This window comes from Rhea americana, unplaced genomic scaffold, assembly GCF_003343005.1.
Source record: "Rhea americana isolate MKP2758 unplaced genomic scaffold, rheAme1 scaffold_211, whole genome shotgun sequence".
In the NCBI taxonomy this organism is placed as follows: domain Eukaryota; kingdom Metazoa; phylum Chordata; class Aves; order Rheiformes; family Rheidae; genus Rhea; species Rhea americana.
The window spans coordinates 1,146,656-1,168,214 of NW_028186269.1; the positions used below are offsets into that span (position 1 = coordinate 1,146,656).

A 21,559-nucleotide genomic window follows, 5' to 3' on the forward strand; every position below is an offset into this window, starting at 1 on the left:
CGGGCGGGGGGCGGGGGGCGTGCGGCCGGCAGAGGGCAGCGCGCCGCGGCAGCGCCACGGCCGCGCTCCCGTACGTATTGTAGTGCCCCCTCGTGGCCGTGGCGGCTGTCGCGTGTACAAACCGGCGCGGCGCGGGAAGGCCGCTGGTAAACGAAAACCCGCGTCCTGGTAACCGCTGCAGCGCCTTGAAACGCGATCAAAGAGTTTTTGATGCCGTCTGACACTAGACAGAAGTAACAAACCAAGAAAAGAAGAAACGGGGAAAAACACTCTACCATTACCTAAAGACCCACAAAGATACACAYGGGGCCAGAAAAAGCAAAGAGACATAGAGAGCATAGCTTGAGTCTGGGCCAGACTGTACGGATTAAGGTGGCCTGAATTCATGTTTTCAATATGAATTCAGACAACTTCGATCAAAATATATAAATACTATGCCCCTTGTTAAAATGCACATTTCAGATGAGCTATGGCTATACTTGATCTGCAGGATGTCARGTCAACAGCTCCAACTACTTTCACATGATATGTTAGGTATGTCCTTTAAAATTTTAACCAAGAAAAAAAAGCTCAAATACCTGAATAAAAATTGATTTAATAATATATATTTTATATATAAGCTTTTTCCATAAAAGAATATTGAAAGACATGTATTATTTGCTCCGAAAGAAATGCTAGGAGAAACAAGACTCCTCACAATCTTTTCCTCAAAAAACAAACAACATACAAAGTGAAGTTTAATGCTTGTGAACATTACCAGTCTGTCAAGTGCTGAGTCTTTGTGGAGAAAACTCATACCATGGATAATGACCTGCAACACTTCCATACTGTACCATCGAAGCAGTGGTTAAAATCTAGTAAAATAGTAAAGSTTATTTCTAAATGAGACTCTGTGTCCTTTCAATCTTCATGTATAATGAGGATGACAGTTACAGCTCTTGAGATCTGCTTAGCAGATGTAAGCTGCTCACTTCAAGCTACTTAGAAAAAGTAGCCTATTACCAGCTTCCAGTCTGAAGGTTCACACTGGTTTCCTTAGTTGATTAAACAAATCGCTACAAGAAAAAAAAAAAAAACTTAAGAATCAAAATGCTTACTAAAGGCATAGATTTCTAAATGTTTGTAACTCCTTTGTTGGTACTATGGTTTTAAATACAYTTGGCAAAAAGAAAATAGCATAAATGTGAAGTCCGACTAAAGTAGCACCATCATTCTAGTAAAACAAGCAGTAGAAAAAYGTATACAACAATAATAGTACAACTACTGTGCATTATTTCAAATCAAAAATTACTTTCTTCAGGAAACTGAGTTTGCTCCATTTTTCATTTTTATAATTCCATGGGAAATTACTGTTTTTCTCAAAATTCAGAGTAAAACACACTAAGATAAACCTGCATTCAATTTGCATGGTTTTGAAACTAGGTTCAATTTTTTGAAAAAGGCTGTTACTTAAACCTCAATTCTTTTTGAAATATTTCTCTAGTAATAGTAACATTGTGTGTGACACTATGGTACCTGAACTGTATTTTAAAACACTGTAACAGTAACATTTTAGAGTGTTGAGGGTTTTTTAATAAAACAACAGAGAAGARGATAAACAAACCTTTACTCCCTGTTATGCTACAGGACTGTGGCACAGAGGACAAAAGTTATAATTGCTTATTTCTTTGGCTTTCACACAATGCTTACACACACTGCACATCCAGAATCGATACTCCATGATAGGGTCTCCTGTTGCAACACATACGGGAAGTTTTCCATCTCCACTATTAAAAGTAAATAAAAGTAAATGAAACTGAAAGAATGTAAATTTAAAACAGCAACAAAGACTTGTTTTTCAGATATTTGCAMAAGAATATAAATACCTTTAATCTTAATTGCCTACCTACAATTAGTTGCAAAGCTTTTTATGCTCATCTGTAAAATACCACTTCTCTGTTTAGATGTGTGCCATTTCTTATTGGAAGTAGTTAAATCAAATGACTGTGCACACCATTAACATAGCTAAGTGTGTAAATCTTCTTTTCACAACAGAATGCACACCCAAAAAATCCTGTCAGCAAATTGGACCAGCAGATCGAAAAACTAAGTGAAAAGAAACAGTTCAGGACATATAGAGGTAAGACTCAGTGCCCAACTGCTACTATTACATTTATTCCTATGATGAGTCACTTAAGCCACTTCTGTACAACTGCAGGGTGAAACCAAAGAAGGCAAGTTAAATAAAATCCTTTTCATTAAAAGTTAGAGGAAACACAGAACAATCAACTTGAAGGTTAGTCTGCCTTCCATACTCAAGAATTCCATGCTTTTAGCAAGAAAAGACATTCATTTTTAGGAACAACTACTCCAAAGAATTACCCCTTAAACATGCCCTTCATACCTTAATTCTTCTACTTTATCTTCTCATACCATACAGATTCAGGGTACTTCACAGAACATTGGAGTCTCTTATTATACTGGTTAAGAGCCATTCACATTAGCATCACACAATGATTACGTAAACATGGCAAATATGACCTGTTATTCTAATGACATATAACACCTTATCAAAARTCCTAAAACACCTGTGTTCCATCCGCCTGCATCTCAAATTAAGAAGCAATTATATCTTTATGCTTTTCTCCTTTAAGGTCAAGTGCTATTTCCCCAATTACAGTAATCTCAGACAGGTACCTTCACAAGAACAGACTAGTACCTGTATCACTCTTGCCCAATATTCAGTACAAGCAGCAAAACACTTAAACTTAGAAACACGCAAACCTCACTTTCTTCTATTTCTATTGCTAAAAGCTTATATATAGATACCAACAGACAAATTCTCATATTATTACAGTATCATATAACTATAACCCACCTCTCAAGAACATCATCCAGATCGGATTTTTTGTTATACTTAGGACAATGCTTTGTGAATATCTCTAGAGCAAGATCTTCATACTGTTGCCTCTGTTCTGGGCTGAGAGTTTCCAAGGATTCCAGTTTAACAAAGGCTTTTGAACAAATATCAAATGCTCTATGTGCACATGCACAGAGAGCCAAAAGGGAATAAATTTCAACAGCAGGTATAATGTCCTCATAATCCCGTAAATGAAGGGCTAAGAACAAACAAAAAAAAAAAACAAAAAATCCAAACAAATCATGACATTTCTTCTGAGAAATGCAAGCTTCCGTATGAAATCATTACTACTAGTGGATAGTATTATTCTTATGAATAATTTCATTAGACAAAACAAATCAAGTCATGTCAATGAAAATACTATGCAATGAAACTAAGTATACATAGTTCCACATCTTTTTAAAAATAAAAAAGTAAATTTGAATGTGAACTGGAAGTGCCTTGCTGAGTCACACTTTTTGTGTGTTAAAAGTACTTGAAACGGGCCTTCATTACTGGGGGAAAAAAAAGGGCAACATTTGCCTTCCTGACTTCCAGTGATATTTTATAAAGCTTCCCTTCTACAGCGAAGTCTGATGTGACTTAACAAAGACATAAACAAACCAGTTAACAGAATATCTAAGACGACTCTCTAGTTTGATTAGATATTATTTGATAAGTTAGACTTCCACAGTCTCCAAGAAAATACTTTCAAGGTATCTTGACTGCTGCCATATGGTTTTGTTTAAAATTCACTGGATCCAGCAAAAATAGAAAACCATGACAACTGTAAATGAAATTATGTGCTTTGCAGGTTTCTAAAATCATAATAGTTATTTTACAGGTTTAAAAATTAAGTCTTACCTGTCTTGAGTGCTGCATCTACAGAACCTTTGTAGAGCTGTCTTTGTGCAAGTATAAAAAAATGGTAAGCCTCAGCTCCTCGCCAAGCATTGTCTGCAAAGCGATTAGCTGAAGAAAGGACATCTTCTTCTAGCAGACCAGCCAAAGCTGAAGCTGTCTGAAAACAAAGCAGTACCACAAGTAATTTTGATACAAAACAGATACAGCAGAGAATGGAGATAGACTTTTCTGAACTTACCGATTATACCAACTGGCTGTGTTAACTAGGGAAAATATAAATACATGAACCTAAATGAGTATCATTAGGCATTATATGCAGCACATATACAGAACATATGGTGCACATTTTCAAAGATAATCATCATATATGTGTATACAAATATATTCTGTGCACATCTGCAAACCGGTTCATACTTGAAATTAATAGTACATTTCAATACCAGATCCGAAATTAAACTGTTTAATTTGAGCATACAAATATAAAAATTTGAGAGCACTAAAAAAAAAAAAAAAATATTTTGATCCCCCCATAATATCTGGAGCTGTCTCCCTGAGCCAACATAGCTTAATTTAATCACATAATCTATTTTTGGGGTAAATACTTATTCTTAAACAACAGGAAGGTTAGAGTCTCACAAGTAAAAGTCTGAGTTTCTTCATATCATTTCTACTCTAATAAACAGTAAGAACAGCACAAAATTAGGTAGAAGAATACCTAGGTATTAATATGTACAATATTTTAAAATAATACTTTAAATGGCATGCTGCCATGAAACATTTGTTTTAAGGAAAGAAAGAAAAGCCTTGTTCTTAGAAAGGCAATATTTAAAAAACTAAATAGCCTCACTTGAAGGTTTATTTATTCTAAGTAACACATGCCAGTGTTTTACAAAATTCAGAAAACAAAACACTACCTCTGAATTTTTTCCTTTAACTTTTCCCCTTTGTGCATTTTGCATTTGTTCATGGCACTGTTCTATAAGTAAAGCTGATAATACATACAGCTTTTTAACTCGCAATGGCTTTGCTCTTTTCTTTGCCTCTTCATCTGCAATCTTAAAAAAAAAGAAAAAAGAAAAAGAATTTATTGTAGATTAAAAAAATATAGAAGTCACTTCATTTTCTTGGACAATTATATGTTAGTACAAACCTAGGAAACTATGCTAAAAAACAATTTGGCATTTGAATGTCAGAACTGAGACTGTGAACAGAACTACAGACAAAAATGTCTAAGGTGAAGAATACATTATTCTGTATTTATTTAGGTAACCAGTAAGTATACAAAGCTAGACTCTTGGGAAAGATAAATCAGTGTAACCATATGTAAATCAATGGACTTACATAAAAGTAAAATTTTAAATTAGCTGATTTTTAAACAGTCAAGCTTGAGAAAGGCATAGGTTTGAATAAAGCCTAGTGGTTTTCCCACATGAGAAGAATGATTTTCCTACATGAGAAGAATGGCTTTTGAGAGTAACATACACATAATTTTTACATCAAATGTTTACAGTAACATTGTATCAGTCGTCTTAAGGACTTTGTAAGCTGTGTATAGAAATCTCTGCAGCCAATACCAAATCTAAGCAAAAATCCTTATCTTAAAAGTACAGAGCATTAGTTTTTAATTAAAGGTAGGAACACCTAAAATCTAACCCTACATGAGCTTCTTCTTAATGACATAAYATATAGTGCACATTGGTTTCATCTCCTTTATCTTTAAAAGTCAACAACATAGACTTTGCAAACAAGCTAGTCTTTTGTATTCTTTCACCAGTCAATGTAGGGCAACAGGATCTTTTCTGAGGTGCAATTCATCTCATTCTGAAGATAAAGTCTCAAAATAGGTTAGGTAATTTGTGTCCTTAAAGTATTTCTCTCTCTCCAGTGGCTACAGAGGGCATCCAAAATAACTAATTCAGACAGAGGTATCTAAACTTCGGACTTGTATTCATCTTTCCAGTGTCCCATGTAATAGCATCTGCTTATTGCCTGGATATTGTTAACACCAAAATAGCCTCAAGAAAGTAAAAATAACTTGGAAATAACTGTGGGTTTGGCCTAACGCTTATTATTTGAAATAAAARTTAAACCTACAATACCTTGAACATGAGCTTAGCAGCATCAAAGAAATAATTGGCTTTACGATAAAGTTCTATTGCATCAAGGATTTTATTCTTTTCCAGCAAATGAGTTGCATATCTAGCTAACAAGGATCCAATCTCTTTCATATTGTGATTTTTAGCCAGCTCCACAGCTTTATTCCACTAGAAATAAAAGTAGACACAAAGATTAACCACACAATTTTTCAAACACATTTTCAGAACAAGCTTTCCAGGAATGAACATTTATGTGCAATACTTCTTCACTATTTAGAACCCAGCTAGTATAAAATTAAAGTAAAAGCAAGAGAATACAAATACTAACATCATTGCCAATCATAAAATATAGCAGGCTTGTGCAACAAACGGACCTTGGTCCAAAACTGCTCATAAAGCAGTTTCTTAGGAGGATCACTTCATTGCTTTGACTTGGACACATGGATTTCAACATATCTGATCTTACTGAAACCCAGGTCCTCAAAAGCATGTCTAAAAGACAACTTCAGCCCATAAGTTCAAGGTATAAACAATAAAAATTAATTTATCCTTCTACACACTACATTTTTTATCTGTGAAGTTTCTTGATCCTCAACAGCTTGGCTACTGCGTTTGCCCCAAATCACAACAGGTGTGGCAGGACTGAGAAACTTGGTCAAATCCCATACCTACTAGCACTTGAGAATCACAGATTAGGAAACTGTCCACCGAAAGCCAGCATGAGGCAGCTGTCAGTCCCCTACATCAAGCACCTCTGTTCCCCTCTCAGTTTCTCTCTTACTTGTTGACACAAACATTTTTGCAGGTGAATAGTAAGTCAGACTGGGGAACAGTTCCAGCTGTAAACATACAGATTATTTTTCCAGCTAGATCATTTTCTTTCRCAGCTACATCATGATTCAGCCACAGATACATTTGCATACAAGTAAAGGGGAGGAATGTTGAAAATAAACAGCCAAAAGCTCTCCAATCGTTGTCCCGTTCCTTAAGGAGGCAGCACTGGCTTCTGCTCCCTACAGAGACCACAAGTCCACACACACACACACACACACGTATTGCTGCTGTAGATACACATAATTGTCCCTTCAATGGTCTAACCCTAATTTCAAATAATTGTTTTAAGCATTGAAATATGAGTTTTCCAGAAATCATGAAGAACCATCAGATAATTAACAAGGACTTGTATGTAATGATGCACCACTATAAATATCTTACTGTTAAATTAGTATGGGAAAAAGTAAAGCAGATAACTTATTGTCATCTTACTTGGTTGAGATGCACACAGGTATCTACTGCGTCCTTCGGTCGATTACATTTCAGAAAGGCAGACACAGCTTGTTCGCACATCCCCACTCTTACAAACATATGAGCTATATCCTGCAAAAAGAATCAGCAGTATRTTAAATGTGCTTCTGGATTTTTGGTACTTCATGTTAGCAACTACAATACTGTTATCCTCTTGTTTAATTTAATCTCAAAAGTTGCAGGTAGAGGCATAAATTTTTAGAACTACATTATTTCACATTCCAATTTATAGAATTTACACTGTTTCTGAATATAACCAAAAAAAAAAAAAAAAAAAAAAAAAGAAAGAAAGTTAGAAAATTTTCTTTCAAATCAAATCATCCTGGAAGGACTGTCCTTACTGTTTAATGCATATTTTATGAAACTTAGCTACCAGGAAGAGATAAAAAAGAAAGTACTATAGCTTGTTTGCTCAAACAACAGAAAATGACAGTAAATTACCAATTCTGCTTTTTCTAAGCATTTTGGAGTAATACCTAGTTTTAAATTAGTTATTACTCAGTAGATCACTTCAAGTAATAYCACTGACTTTGCCTCTTTTCAGTACTGGAAATATCTCCAAAATATTTCATTTTCCATTAACACTCCCATTACAACTAACATCCAAAAAGAACTTAGTATAGAGTAGGCCACAAAATGGAAGCAAAAATAAATAAACAGATAAACTAGCTGTACAGTGTGACAAATAATCAGATCTATCTGGGGAACCTGGCTAATGAAGGAAAGAAAGAATGATGGCATGAGAAAATAGGAATAACATTGGAGCCTAATATACTTGAGTATCACCGTTCTGCTTAAATAAGTAGGTCACACACTGCACTCTTTCTCTTTTTTTCTTATCCTTCCCAAGATGATATACTGTAAATAAGTGGTTCAGCATGAGACAATGAAAAATGAAGGTGCTTTTTGCTTACAGGAAGCAATTTATTATTCTCTGGAAGTGAGATAGCTAGATTCTCCAGTCCCTGGTAATCCTCTAACATGTAGTAACATTCGGCTAAACGTTCCTGGTTTCGTCCTTGTACATAATATTGTACAGCATTTATCCTAAGAAGAAAAATAAATAAATGTAAATATAGTAACATTTGATATATAAACACAAATTATAAACTTTTAAATTACTTTTGCAACTGTAAATCAGAAATGACATTATTTTAAAGAGGTAATTTTGCTTGAGAGAGCTTTTGTAGCTAGAATTTCACTATTTTCAAAAAACCTACTAAAAGCTGTAATGTTCAGAGGTTATGATATTGAAGCAGTTGCAAGACTGATTCTCCTGACTAGCATAAAGTTCGGAAGTCAGGGAATCTTAAATTGTATTTCCACTTCCACACAGATCATGGCTGACCATGGACAACAGCTTGTAATTAAACTTTCAGAAAAAGGCTTTGAGTGCTTCCCTACTTTAAAGATATATGACYTGATCTTCATTCCAATCGAAGTCAACGAGAAACACAAGCAAAGTCTCCAAACACATCTCTGAAGTTGGGTAAAGCATCTAAAAATTGAGCTTCAGAATCTATCAGAAGTTTTAAACTACTTCTCAAGCCCAAGCTTGAGACCCAAGCTCTTTGTGATAATACAGGGTAGGCAACTGCAATATGTAGTGATGCTTTGGAACTCCATGAGGCAGTGTTTTGCATGCTGAAAGTTTACATGGATTTAAAAAGGCAACAAAGTATATGAAAGAAAAATTCACTGAAAGCTATTAACTACTAAGATACCCCTTTTGGCTCATTAAGTCCTTGACTGCAAAAAGTGTTCTGGAGAAGTACCACTACATGTGTACACTATTCTTAAACTCTTCCCTGAGCACCCAGTTTTGGCTACAGCTGGAGACAGATCTCAGGTCAGACAAACCTGTAGACTTTTTCATATACTTATGTTTTTAAAAAATACTAGAAAATTTGATTAATTTTGAAAATCATTGATGTTTAATACTTCTCTCCTGCTTTTAATTTTAACTGTATTTTTGTAATACTTTTTATTTCCAGTCTAATATATAACTATTTTTATATGTATTTTTTTTCTCCCCCTCACCTTTAAACAACCAGGATTCCAGCAAAACTGACACTTCTATTTCCTTTATTTTTTAGATAGCTGATCAACAGCTCTGCTCAAAGGTATAGGCAGTGATAAAAAATGCCACAAGAAGTTTATTAACTGTAAAAGAGCTGTGCTAAACCTAGTCATTCCAATCATCCTCTTGTTGCATCCTGGTCTTCCTGATGTCTGTCTCGCTTCATAACACAAGTCTTCTYATTGCTTTTATCACTTCCTTTGTATTTGCCTTCTTACCATTCTATCTGCAGAACATACCATTTCTGACGGTCTGCAAAATAATCGCCAATAGCGTTGTGTGCTTGTTCAAGAAGGGCATCATCAGAATCACCTGAGCCTGTTTTCAACAGCTGCAATACACGAAACCAATCTCCCAGTTTCATCCGTAGTCCAAGGGCAAGATCTCTAATATAATCACAAGATATCAAGGTTTTATTTAAAAGAAAGAAAGAAAGAAAGAAAAAAAAAAGAAAAAATAGCTAGCAAAAAATCTTGAGAAAAAAATCCAAAAATATTTTCATGTTGATAATAGCTACCACAACAATCTCTGATATTTTGTACAATTTAAACAGCATTCTGTGAGACTAAATAGAATCACAGAATCATAGAATCACTAAGGTTGGAAGGGGCCTCTGGAGATCATCTAGTCCAACCTCCCCACTCAGCAGGGTCACCTACAGCATGGTAGACAGGGTTGCATCCAGGCGGGCCTTGAAGATATCCAGAGAAGGAGACTCCACAACCTCTCTGGGCAACCTGTGCCAGTGCTCAGAGATACCCAGAGAGCTCAAAGGTTCCATATGCTATACGTATGCATTTCCCCATTAACCACACTCTTATGTAAGCACATTAAATGAGCAGCTGGCAAGGCACATGGGCTGCTGCTGCTTTATGTTTCCTCTTTTTCTGTATACTGCTCTATCTGTCACTACTGACAAGTACAATAGATGGCAGTAGCTGCAAAAGGTTCAAAGCAGAAGGCAGGTATGGGGAAAGACAAAGGAGAAAGGAATAATACTGAATAAGGATGATACATAATAAAATGCATTATAGGGATTTCTCTTGCAGATTCAAGATGACTCTGGATGTAGGASGAAGAATCAATCTTCCTCTTTTATTATTCATACATACATATGAATCATTGAGTCTGTTTGGCACATTTTTTCCCTCTTGTAACATGAGAATTCTGTATGTCAAAATGCAATAATTTTTCRGGTGAATAGAAATGTGAGATGTGTACACCTTATTTAAAAACACTTAAATTTATGCACAAGTAAAGGAATGCAATAGCAAGTCAATACATAGAACAAAATAAGAACATATATATATATAATATATTTAAAATTAAATTTCAAATCTTAATTTACTTAAGCCTAATTTCTAGATGGTCCTTATGCAGATTTTCTAGTGATAAGGAGACATGCAAGGTCTACCGAGAATTCTCATTCTTGTAGCTGAGGAGTAAGATACTCTATTGTTAAAGAAACCTGCCCAGAAAAAAAAATTGGACTTAGTCTTCTACAGTCCTGTAATGCTCTCTTTTCTCTTCAGCCTTGTGGAAGGGAATATGTCATATCCAAAGATCTGTGTTGCAGTGCAACTGAAGTGTTTGTGAGGCAGTCCACCTCTCCAAAATAGCCTATTTCCATGGGCTAATTGTTTGGAAGACATTATTCTATTATAAGTTTAACATGCATTTCCCTCTGCATCTCTGGCCTCCCTCCATGCTTTACTGGGGAAGAGGGATGTTCTTCATTCTTACAGCTTAAAAGAAACCTTTTTTTCTCCAGTATTCCCTGATTTCTTTCTTTTATTACTCCATTAACGTAGGCTTATAAATTTCACATGTGCAGAAGCTATTCAAGCTTCTCCATGTTTGACCACCACCTACAGGCTATGTTGTTCAGCTGCTACCTCTTCCTGAAAAAGGATGATCAGAAGTAGACAGCTAACTACTTGCCATTAATTTATATTTTCAATAATATTGTCATTTCACTTTGTTTGTTTTTATTCCTGAGCAAAAATTTCCATCGAGTTGTCCACAATTTCATCCAGGATCCTTTCCATCTTTCCAGAAATTACAGTTAACTCAGAACTCTGTTATTTGAAGATGTAATTGAAAAGAATATGTATATGGCAAATGGCTAACTAAGACCAACGGTACTTAAAAGTTAAACATTAGTTTAAAATTGTTTGTCTGTATTCTTGCTGAAAATATCTAACAAATAGAATAATTTACATATAGGACTGGTTACCCACTGATGTAACAAAATTATCTGATCCTATTCTGTATTCATCTGATCCAGAAACTGGTTAAGAGTCTTCAGTGCTAAAACACTCACTCTTTTACTAGGTCAAGCATTTATATTTTCAGGCATTTTTTTCCCTATTTGCTGCTGAGATGACTACATGCAATTACCTTCTATCCATATCCAAATACATTCTTTCAGCTTCTTCAAATCTGCCAAAATAGGCTGCCACTTCTGCTTGCTTCATTGACTCACTCTGCAGGTTGCCTAGACGCTTGACAAATTTAATACCTTGATAATCTTTGCAGCGTACAAAAGCTTGCTCAGCAGTCTGCAGATCGAGCTTCTGAAGAGCAGCTTCAGCCAGGAGACGCCTGTGTGAAAAATACAAGTGTAATAGAGAGAAAAGCACCTTTAAAAAGAAATTAAATGAAGATCTGCTTAAACTAGCCATTAGGTAAAGACATTCAAGTTAGTGCTATTGCAATAGCAAATTACATTGTTTATTAATTAATCTTAATTCAGTTGCATGTCACAAAGATGTTCTCTGATCTATCCAGTACCTGTTCAAGGGAAGGTGTTCATTTGACTGCTAATTTTTTTTGCTCAACTGTTTAAATCCACACTGGATTGGTAGGAATGGCATTACGAATCTTAGTTGGCCTATGTGAAATGTGGAGGTTGTCTCAACACAGTTCCATTTAGATATTTCTCCCTATGCATCAATCATAACTTTAAAACTTAATGGCAGTTTCAGACTGAAGGCCTCCAACTAAATTGGCCATGAATAATAAATTACACTTTTCATCCATCTGGATGTTCCCTGCTCAGTTGGCAGAGCAGTTTGTGAAACCTCATACTGCTGCCCAGGTGGTTGAGTTCTGCAAATAGACAGCAAATTGCTACCTCCAGGCCAACCTATGTCTGTCAGGTCCTTAAATGAGCTCTAGTTTTCTGCAAAAGTAAAGCTAGGTAACTTTAGAGCGGTCACTTGACATTCTGACTCAAAGTCAATCCACTGACAAAAGCAGTAATATGCTATCACTGTATTCAGTGATGCAAGTCATGCCTGGGCAATATCCACTCACTATTTCTGCATCAATTTGACAAGATTAATACCACTTCAACTCAAGTGCCTATCACTGACATCAATGAAACCAAGAGAAAAACTATATGGCAAATGTAATGAATCTACTACAAACTACATCCTATTTATAGAGCTCTAGCAATAAGGTCACTGTCCTGTTCTGTCCTAGAATGTATCTGCTGTATATTCAGCACTTAGGTTGCATCTGTTCTGTGTAAACATGTGGCATACCATGTGTTTCTTGTATAATCCAAATTAAGTCAATGGCAATTTTGGAGAACAGTGAACAGTATATGACCTAGACCCTGTGATTTTACTACATAAAACTTTTACAGACATACAGACTGTCACAAAACTAATAGTCATTTTATGTTTAAATACAAGTGGATGGTACTAGCAAAAAATGCAAACTTCAAAATGCCAAAGAGCTTCAGCTAATTTAAGACCTTAGTAAAAAGAGACTCAAAACTTTAAAACTTTACCCTATACACTTAAACTAACATAATTACTAATACTATTACAGAAACTTTTAGCATGTAATTATCATATCCTATTTCAGAATGTAAATTCTGAAAGACAAAGACAAAAGCACAAACGGATGGCAAGGAATGTTTTCATAGAGCTAACTTTTAAAGCTAGTCTTTCAGCAATTCTAAACTCCCCCTTGAACTGTTAGAATTAACACAAAATTCTTAAATCCCCTTAGTGCAAGCCAAATCTCCAATGCTGAAATAAAACAGTTTTCTTTTAAATAGAGCCAAAAAAAACTACAAAAATGCACAGAGTAACAATCTCCAGAGAGTTAGAGAATTGGCAGCATTCCAAAAATATCTCGTCAATGAGGATTTCAGTTTTGGATATTGACTTTTCATTAAATTATTTAGTATCATCATTGCTCCTCCAGCTCCTAAGACATGGGCCACTGCAAAGATTTCCAGAATGCCTGTTTTCAGAGTTGTTCTTCTACCTCTGATACTGTTTGCTATGCAGGACTTTCAGATTTAGTTTAACAGCTGAGACAGTGTTTAGTTTAAACATGCCTAAGTCTCCTATTTTCAGATTGGTTCCTTCTGCATGGTCATATCAAAACATGACTGATGTCCCCTCCCCTTATCACTTCTCTCCTTTATGGCCCATCCTACAAGGTTAATTGACTCCCATTGCTTTTATCTTATTAAGATTCTAATGTATCCCCCTTACTAAGCTTTAGGCTTTTTGTCATGAAGGTTCAATTTAACTCTTTACCAAAAAAAAAAAATCTATATCTATATAATTTACATTCTTTTTGCCAGGTCTTTCATTTCTTTACGCTTGATCTATAAAAGCAGGAGCACTGCAATTTCCTGTTTATGCAGCATGGAGCAAAACAGTGCATTGAGCCTGTACCCTATACCCATTACTGTAACATACTTAGTGTTCCTTTTATTGTAGGTACCAAAACATTTGTAAAATCATGGAGCTTAATTTTTAACAATAGCCCACTTTTGGGGGGCGTTAGGAGCTTGGAAGCACTGGATCACTCCCTGAAAATACAGGTCTTAAGATAGCCACTGAACATCTTAAGATGTCTTGAACATCTGCTCAGCATCTCCCAAAACATGAACCCCAGGAATGGAAACCTCATTTTCTTGACATCTTGGAAACCAAAATGCCACCAGCTAGAAACCATTCAAGTATGCTAACCACAGAACTGCCAGGGAGACAGGCTAGCAAGGGACTAGGAGGTCTATGAGGTTCTTCTTAGGCTTTATATCAACCCCTTTTGGAGGGAATTCAGTTTTAATACGCTGATATATTCTCATGTAGAACAGCAGCTCTTCATATTGCAGCTCTCAGCAGATCTGCTGCATGCTGGTCCAGACTGAGTGAAAGGTGTGCTGCTGTTCTTTATTATTTTTTGTGTGTGTGCGTGTGTGTGTGTGTGTGTGTGTGTGTATTATATATGTATATATATGCATGTACATATTTATTTATTAACTTGAATAACTAACTCTGTCTAAGAAGGAAAAGACTATGAGATAATACAAATTTAAACCAAGGAACTTGTTGGATAAAGAGATTTTACCAAAGTCTGGGATGTGGATTATCTTCTATGAACTGGGAAGATTCTTCAATCCCAACTTCCTCAATCAGTGCTCGACTGTCTCGTAATGACCGAATTTCAAAATTGATGATATAATCTTTGTTAGGATGTTCAGGATTCTAATATAACAGGTAAAAAAAACAAGATAAAGGTAAAGATATCTGTTCTTCAAACCATTAAGAAAAATACTAAGTTTTCCTATAAAATAAATTTAATTATACTTACCTTTAATATTTCATCCAGAAGAACAGATTTGATTTCTAAATCTTCAAAGCTGCAAATATATCCGGAAGTTTGAATAGGTTCCTTGAAATAAATAAGGTTAAAAGGAATAAACAGTTTTCAAACTGATTAAATGCTAACCAAATCTGCTCAATATACATAAACAGACTTTTTTGTTCTCCAGACTAAGATTTAATCATATTTCCAACAGGAAACAAATACTAAAATCATTAACACTATTGATAATGCCATAAATACTGACATAATTAAAATCTCATGTATGTTATAATTACATTATGAGAAAAAAATATCAAGGAACATCTGTCAATATTTGGATTTAACTGAACTGTATTTTATTAAAATTGTATTCAATATTTTTCTAAGCATACAAAAAAAATTTCATACAAATAAGAAAAGTAAGKTTTTTTTTATTTTTCTAGTATAGTTCGTTTTATAGTTCATTTGTTCCTAAAAAACACTCCTGCATTAGAGTTGACTAGGTTTTGAGATTTCCAGAACTAAGTTTATTTAAATAAACACTTGAGTGATTAAACTGTAAGCACAAGAACAATACTGTTCAATATACAGCCATGACTTTATAAGTTAATTTTTAAAATGGATAAAATACCTATGCTCATTTTTACCTCAGGATCCAAGTTTCTGAAAACATACATTCTTGTTTTCTCCATCATTGCAAACAAATCTGGATTATCTTTGGCCCATTTCATATCCCAGACATCTTTGCGTTCCAACTTCAGCTGCTCACCTATTACTTGTTGTCCTGTACTGTCTACTACCCGTGTATCCAGGTCAAAGAAAGTCAAAACACCTGAAAGGTCTATGATAGCAACACGACTACAGAAAAAAGGAAGAAAAAAAAAGGATTTAAAACTGTAATTTTGAAGTAATTCTCTGAACAGGCATACTCGAGCCAAGTTTTTCTCTAATCTAACACCAGTATTACTTGGGGGATGCAGTGAGACACATGTGATTATTATTCATTTGTACAGCCATGTGAGATTAGAGGTATGGAAAAAATATATTCTCAAATACTTATTTTTCCATCTGCTTCTATAGCATCTGGCCCTCTAATGTTCTCAGATGGGCCCATTTTCCATCCAGCATTTTGAAGATACTTAGTACTTTAAACAACAAGCTAAGTAAATTGCAGTTTCTGCCCCCTGACTAAACTGTTCAGACAGAGCCTAAAATTAAGAATCAAACACAATATTTTTTTTTGTTATTTAACAGGAGGCAATTAAGCAGATTGTTAAACTAAAAAGACAATGGAGAGATTTGGAGTATGAATGTATGAAGTAGAATTGCTAGTCTTTCTACAAAGGTTATTCTTTGATTTTTTTCCAGATAATATAAAGTATTCAAAGATTAATTGGATTATACTTTAAATCATTTTAAAATGACTTAAAATATAAAAATCAGTATTAAAATCATAGAAAAATATGATTTCTATAGACTTATTCAAACTAGGTTAAATTTGAAAAATTCTGGTTAAATTGTACTAACTGAATCATAGAATCAGTAAGGTTGGAAGGGACCTCTGGAGATCATCTAGTCCAACTTCCCTGCTCAAGCAGGGTCACCTACAGCATGGGAGACAGGGTTGCATCCAGGCGGGCCTTGAAAATCTCCAGAGAAGGAGACTCCACAACCTTCTGTCACATGAGGCAACTAAAAAGAGTTTGTCCCCGTCCCCTTGACACCCTCCCTTCAGGTACTTGTACACATCGATAAGATCCCCCCTCAGYCTTCTCTTCCCCAGGCTGAAGAGGCCCAGCTCTCGCAGCCGTTCCTCAYAGGGCAGGTGCTCCAGCCCTCTGATCATCTTTGTAGCCCTATGCTAGACTCTCTCCAGTAGCTCCATGTCTCTCTTGCCCTGGGGAGCCCAGAACTGGACACAGGACTCGAGATGAGGCCTCCCCAGGGCTGAGGAGAGGGGCAGGATCACCTCCCTGGCAACACTCTTCCCAATGCACTCCAGGATACCATTGGCCTTCTTGGCCACAAGGGCACATTGCTGGCTCGTGGTCAACTTGTCGTCCACCAGCAGTCCCAGGTCCTTCTCTGCAGAGCTGTTCTCCAGAAGGTCAGCCCCCAGCTTGTACTGGTGCCCAGGGTTATTTTTCCTGAGGTGCAGGACCCTGCACTAAATCATTCTAGTAGCCTGTATTTACTGACAGTAATTTACCACAAAACCATTTCAAAAACATTTATAAATACTGAAAGTTATTTTGACACCCTTAACTACTATTAAAATTTCAAAAGCAATTTAGAAAGTTTGCATCAATACAGTTGTGGATCCGAGCTTTTTCTCACTAGCACAAAATCATTTGGGCTTAAAACTGGACTAATGCAGTTTTGACTGGATCATGATATCTATTAAGTGAATTAATGTAATTTCAATATATACCTGAAGAGGTGAGCTGTCTACATATACATTAGGGAATGTGCTTGAAATTATAAAATTATTTTGAAGTTATTAAAATTACTGTCTTATACATGTTATTTTGTCAGTTGATTTTTTACCCTTTCTGCCAAGACTCTTACAAACCCTTGCAAACAATTGGCTGTTAATGTTTCACTACTAAGCAGAAAACAGATTAAAGCATTAGTACATCTGAAGCTCAGGAAAACCAGTCTTGCTAGGAGCTTTGCAACCAGCTACAGCTTCAAACAGCAGAAAATTAACAAGGGATAAACAAAATACCCRGGCATTCCAAGCACACAGAAATAGAAAGAAACCAAGAGACAAAGTTTCAGGTTATACAACTATTTTAGCAGTTCACAATCATAGGAAATTTGTGTTTGTTTTAGAAGATAAATCGAAAGTAWTTTCATGCACCTGTTTCCTCAAACCTCTGACACACACCCTTACACTAACACAGTCTCTCACAGCAATCTGATGACTGCCTAGATGTAATAATAAAGTAGTTAAACAGTCATTAATAACAAAATACCTATTAATTTTATTAAAGTAATATTAGTACATGATTATTAATATTCTCACTGATTATAATGGTTTATTTCAGAATCAGGTAGTTGTACTAGAAGCAGAGCTGTAACTTACCTGGAGTTGCAGTTCAAAGACAGCTGATATGCCCGGCAGTTCAGGGTGTACTTCTGAACTATGCCAACACTAGGAAGGCTGTATCTCTGAATAGTGCCAGATTCTCTTCCCTAGAGAAAAGCAGTGTTTGCTTACTGACAAGACAACTTTCCTATCAATAAATTGCTTAACTAGCTTTTCTTTAGGTGTGGTACTAGGCTACTAGGCTAAATGATTTTTGCATAAATGCCAAACCAGAAGTGGAGAGAGGGAAGAGCATCACACTAGAAGTTCTGAATTCTGCTGCTTAAACCAGAGAGTTTCTTAAGATGCTATGATTTACAGATCTGCTTTAATCAGAGATGTTAAAACGTACAGCCATAGCCCATATACAGCCACAGAACAGTTTCAGCAGCACACAGACTTCCCATGAGTTTTCAGACATAGCCTCCAAAAAGGAAAACAGTGCAGAAATCCCTGTCCAGTGCTGGTAAATGCACTCAAACTGTTCCATGTACCAGCTAGTGCTATCTTCATGCTAACAAGTCTCACCAATTATGTCAAGTCTGTGCTAGCCTGTAAAGTAAATGCCTGTTACTCAAAGGCTTGAGTAACAGTAACTAAATCTAAAGTACCAATATGYTTTATCTTTATAGAAATCTCTATTTTAGTAACTTTTTTTGAACAATACATCCATGCCCTGTGTCAGGGCACAGTATCAGGCCCACAGTCTAAACCAAGGTTGACATCCTTGGTCTGAAATAGTCATTACCACTACTTTCTCGTAGTGTTTATCACTGGTAGAATAAGGAACAGTATATTTCACCGGCTCTTTGCCCTTTAATTCTTATGTTGATACTCAGTCAATATTTAACTTTAAAATAATGCAAACTTTATTCTTTGTGGTTTTGCTTTCACCCTCCAGAATTCTCTCTTTCGACTATCCTCATATTTCATCTTTTGACATATGTCAAGCCTACAAACTGAAAAACATATTTGGACAGAAACATTAGAAAATCTGAGCACTGTAGTACCCATATTTCTCCAGATCTGGTCTCAAARGCATTTCCTCTCATTCCCTGCATTTTACTAATGTCATCGCTTTATTACTCTGTCACTGCTTAATTACCCTCCTCATTACTTTTTCTTGCCCTATTCTTCAAGCATGAAGAAACCTGCAAAGTCATTTACTAACTCTTACAGTTTCTTCATTCATATTCTGTCTAGTAACCCATTTTTTTTAACAAAAGAAACAACAAAAGGATATAACAAAAATCAGAATAGGAAAATGGAAAATGTCCATGGGGGGCGTCCCCCACTGGGGAGATGGGTAAGATGAAGAAATAATTATTTTTCTATCCTTGCTCTGCTAAGTTAGTTTGCTTTAAAGTCCACCTGTATGTCTGTTCATATAATGAGAACGCTTTCTTCAGACTGAAAAAAAAATGCATCAGCTATATTGCATGATTCAGAAGTATCATATAGAAATAAAATATTAAGTATCATACACAATACTTATACAAAAATTTACATATACATCAATATGTTAACAGACAAACTTTATAAACCTTTAGGCATTTATATAAAGTCTAGAACAGACTTCCCAGAACTCACAGTACAGAACTAAGCCCTGACCTGGACTTTATCCCAAGATGGATGAATCAAGACCTACCTCTAAATACTAACTCAGGGAACTAGTCTGTACTAGTTGTAAGCACTTACTGCATTAGTAGTCCTAAAGAACAAACTTAGGTTAACAGAAGAACCTAGGGGGTTGCCTTTGAAGACCTCTACAAAGAGATCTCATCTGCAAAGACTGTAGAAAGAATTTAGGTACTTCAGTAAGGTGGACTAGCTTCACCTAAAATCCAGGTATAAGTCAAGTATCTAAATTAAACAAACCAGCTCCCAACCTAAATTCAAAAAAGCTTTTGAAGTTATGACTGTTAATATATATATTGCAGAAAAGTCTCCTGCCTACAAGTGCCAGACATAGTTAGAAGTTATTTTGATCCTATAACTTACCACAAGTAGTATTTTATCCGATGCTGTTATTGCACAAATTGGATCTCTTGTTCCCTGGAAGCATACAAGCAAAACCAGCACCCATGTTAATACAACATAAGGGACATACTGCTAAAGAAATATAATGTTTTCTTTAAATATACATGAATGATGCCAAATATCCACAGGGAAAGGGGCTATCAAACCTTACAAAAGCACAGTAACTGGATGGTTTATCATATTAGTATCTTCACTTTCTGTGAAACATGGCATCATTAACAGTTTCCTTTCTTCCTGTGCTCCTTCTCCAGAAAAATAACAAAACCAAAACGTAACAAGTGTTTAACAGAAAACACAAAAAAGCAAACATCCTTGATTGGACAGGCCTGTAATTAATTGCAGGCATATTACTAAGTACCAAAGCATACAATAGGGGGGAAAAAAAGTGGAAAAGGTCAAAAGGACTAGGAAAGATTACAAGGGTTCAGTTTCAACAACCTTATRCCTTGTTGAAGGAAGGGAGCTACCTGTCACTAACACACAGCAAGGATCCATAAACTCTCTAGAGTACAGCATATATTTTTATTACATTCCATACAGTTTGGTGAATACTTCCAGCACAATGTAATAATATTAACAACAACAGTACTAGCAAAAAGGAACTAAAAATAACTCTTTTATATAAGAGGTAGAAATAAAAAAGTAATTTACATAAAATGAYTACTCCTACTAAAAAAATCTATTCAGCTGAATAAAGTAATGTTAATTACTCTTTCAAGCTACCAGTGGAACTGGTAATAAATGGGTTAAAACCACTGCTCACTTCAATGGCTTTGACATAATCAAGACGGTCCTCTGCAGATCCCAAAGGGGTATCATCAATATGATAAAGCCTGCAGAAAAGAAAAGCAAAAAGTCTTCTGGAGAGAATACAGATATCTTAAGTCCTAGGAGAAAAAAAAGTGTTTTAACTTGAAGAAAGTACTAAAACCAAACCTTTTTTCTTAAGTTCCAAAAGTATCCCCTTTATATCAATTTAAAGCAGGGTTATGAAAGATACGGTACCTGCTTTCACTTTTATAGCCCTTGATGATCTATTCCCATATGACCTATAGTATTTCATTCTGCAACAAGAAGTTACTGCAAACCTTCAATCATTCCAATGGCCTCATTTCAAATATATGCTTCCTTACTTCCTCACACTCTTTTCTGTACTTAGGAAAAACTTCACCTTTACATCCACAAAACTTACACATTACTGTATTCAAAACTATTATAACTCCTACTCTGCTTTAAAAAAGTGGCAATGGAAAAGATTCACATTGCTCAAATGATAGCTTATACTGAATTACAACCATTTACTGTTTCAGTATTTCTGCCATAGTTACAATCTGGTCCAAGACTAAGACTTTCAGGTACTATAATAAAGTAAGTAGTTACACCATGTACAAATAATTACTCATTAATGTGGAAATATGGTGACAAGAGCTGGTAGMTTTTAAGAAATATGCAAGAGTATATCTCTACAGAAGAAAATAGATATAAAAAAGGAAAATCAGAAAATTTGCAAGCCTGTGGAGACAACAAGATAGTTAATGTCACTAGAGAGCATGTCAGAAGGAAATATTTTGGAGGGAAGTTGATAT

At 35.5% G+C, this 21,559-nt stretch overlaps 1 protein-coding gene across 1 annotated transcript in view; it reads right to left on the reverse strand.

The window, feature by feature from the left end:
* Positions 1–589: 589 nt before the first annotated feature.
* The window catches only part of WDR35 (WD repeat domain 35), a 42,367-nt gene continuing 21,397 nt past the window's right edge, over positions 590–21,559 (reverse strand). Inside the window, exons 13-28 of the mRNA XM_085304878.1 lie at positions 20,737–20,806; positions 19,935–19,988; positions 17,931–18,040; positions 15,490–15,700; positions 14,849–14,929; positions 14,606–14,742; positions 11,624–11,827; positions 9,463–9,609; positions 8,058–8,190; positions 7,105–7,215; positions 5,842–6,006; positions 4,657–4,797; positions 3,743–3,899; positions 2,858–3,098; positions 1,604–1,766; positions 590–1,055 (exon numbers count right to left, since the gene is read on the reverse strand). Of these exons, the coding sequence (XP_085161004.1) occupies positions 1,616–1,766; positions 2,858–3,098; positions 3,743–3,899; positions 4,657–4,797; positions 5,842–6,006; positions 7,105–7,215; positions 8,058–8,190; positions 9,463–9,609; positions 11,624–11,827; positions 14,606–14,742; positions 14,849–14,929; positions 15,490–15,700; positions 17,931–18,040; positions 19,935–19,988; positions 20,737–20,806 (2,113 nt within the window). The 3' untranslated portion in view covers positions 590–1,055; positions 1,604–1,615. The remainder of the gene's footprint in view (positions 1,056–1,603; positions 1,767–2,857; positions 3,099–3,742; positions 3,900–4,656; positions 4,798–5,841; positions 6,007–7,104; positions 7,216–8,057; positions 8,191–9,462; positions 9,610–11,623; positions 11,828–14,605; positions 14,743–14,848; positions 14,930–15,489; positions 15,701–17,930; positions 18,041–19,934; positions 19,989–20,736; positions 20,807–21,559) is intronic.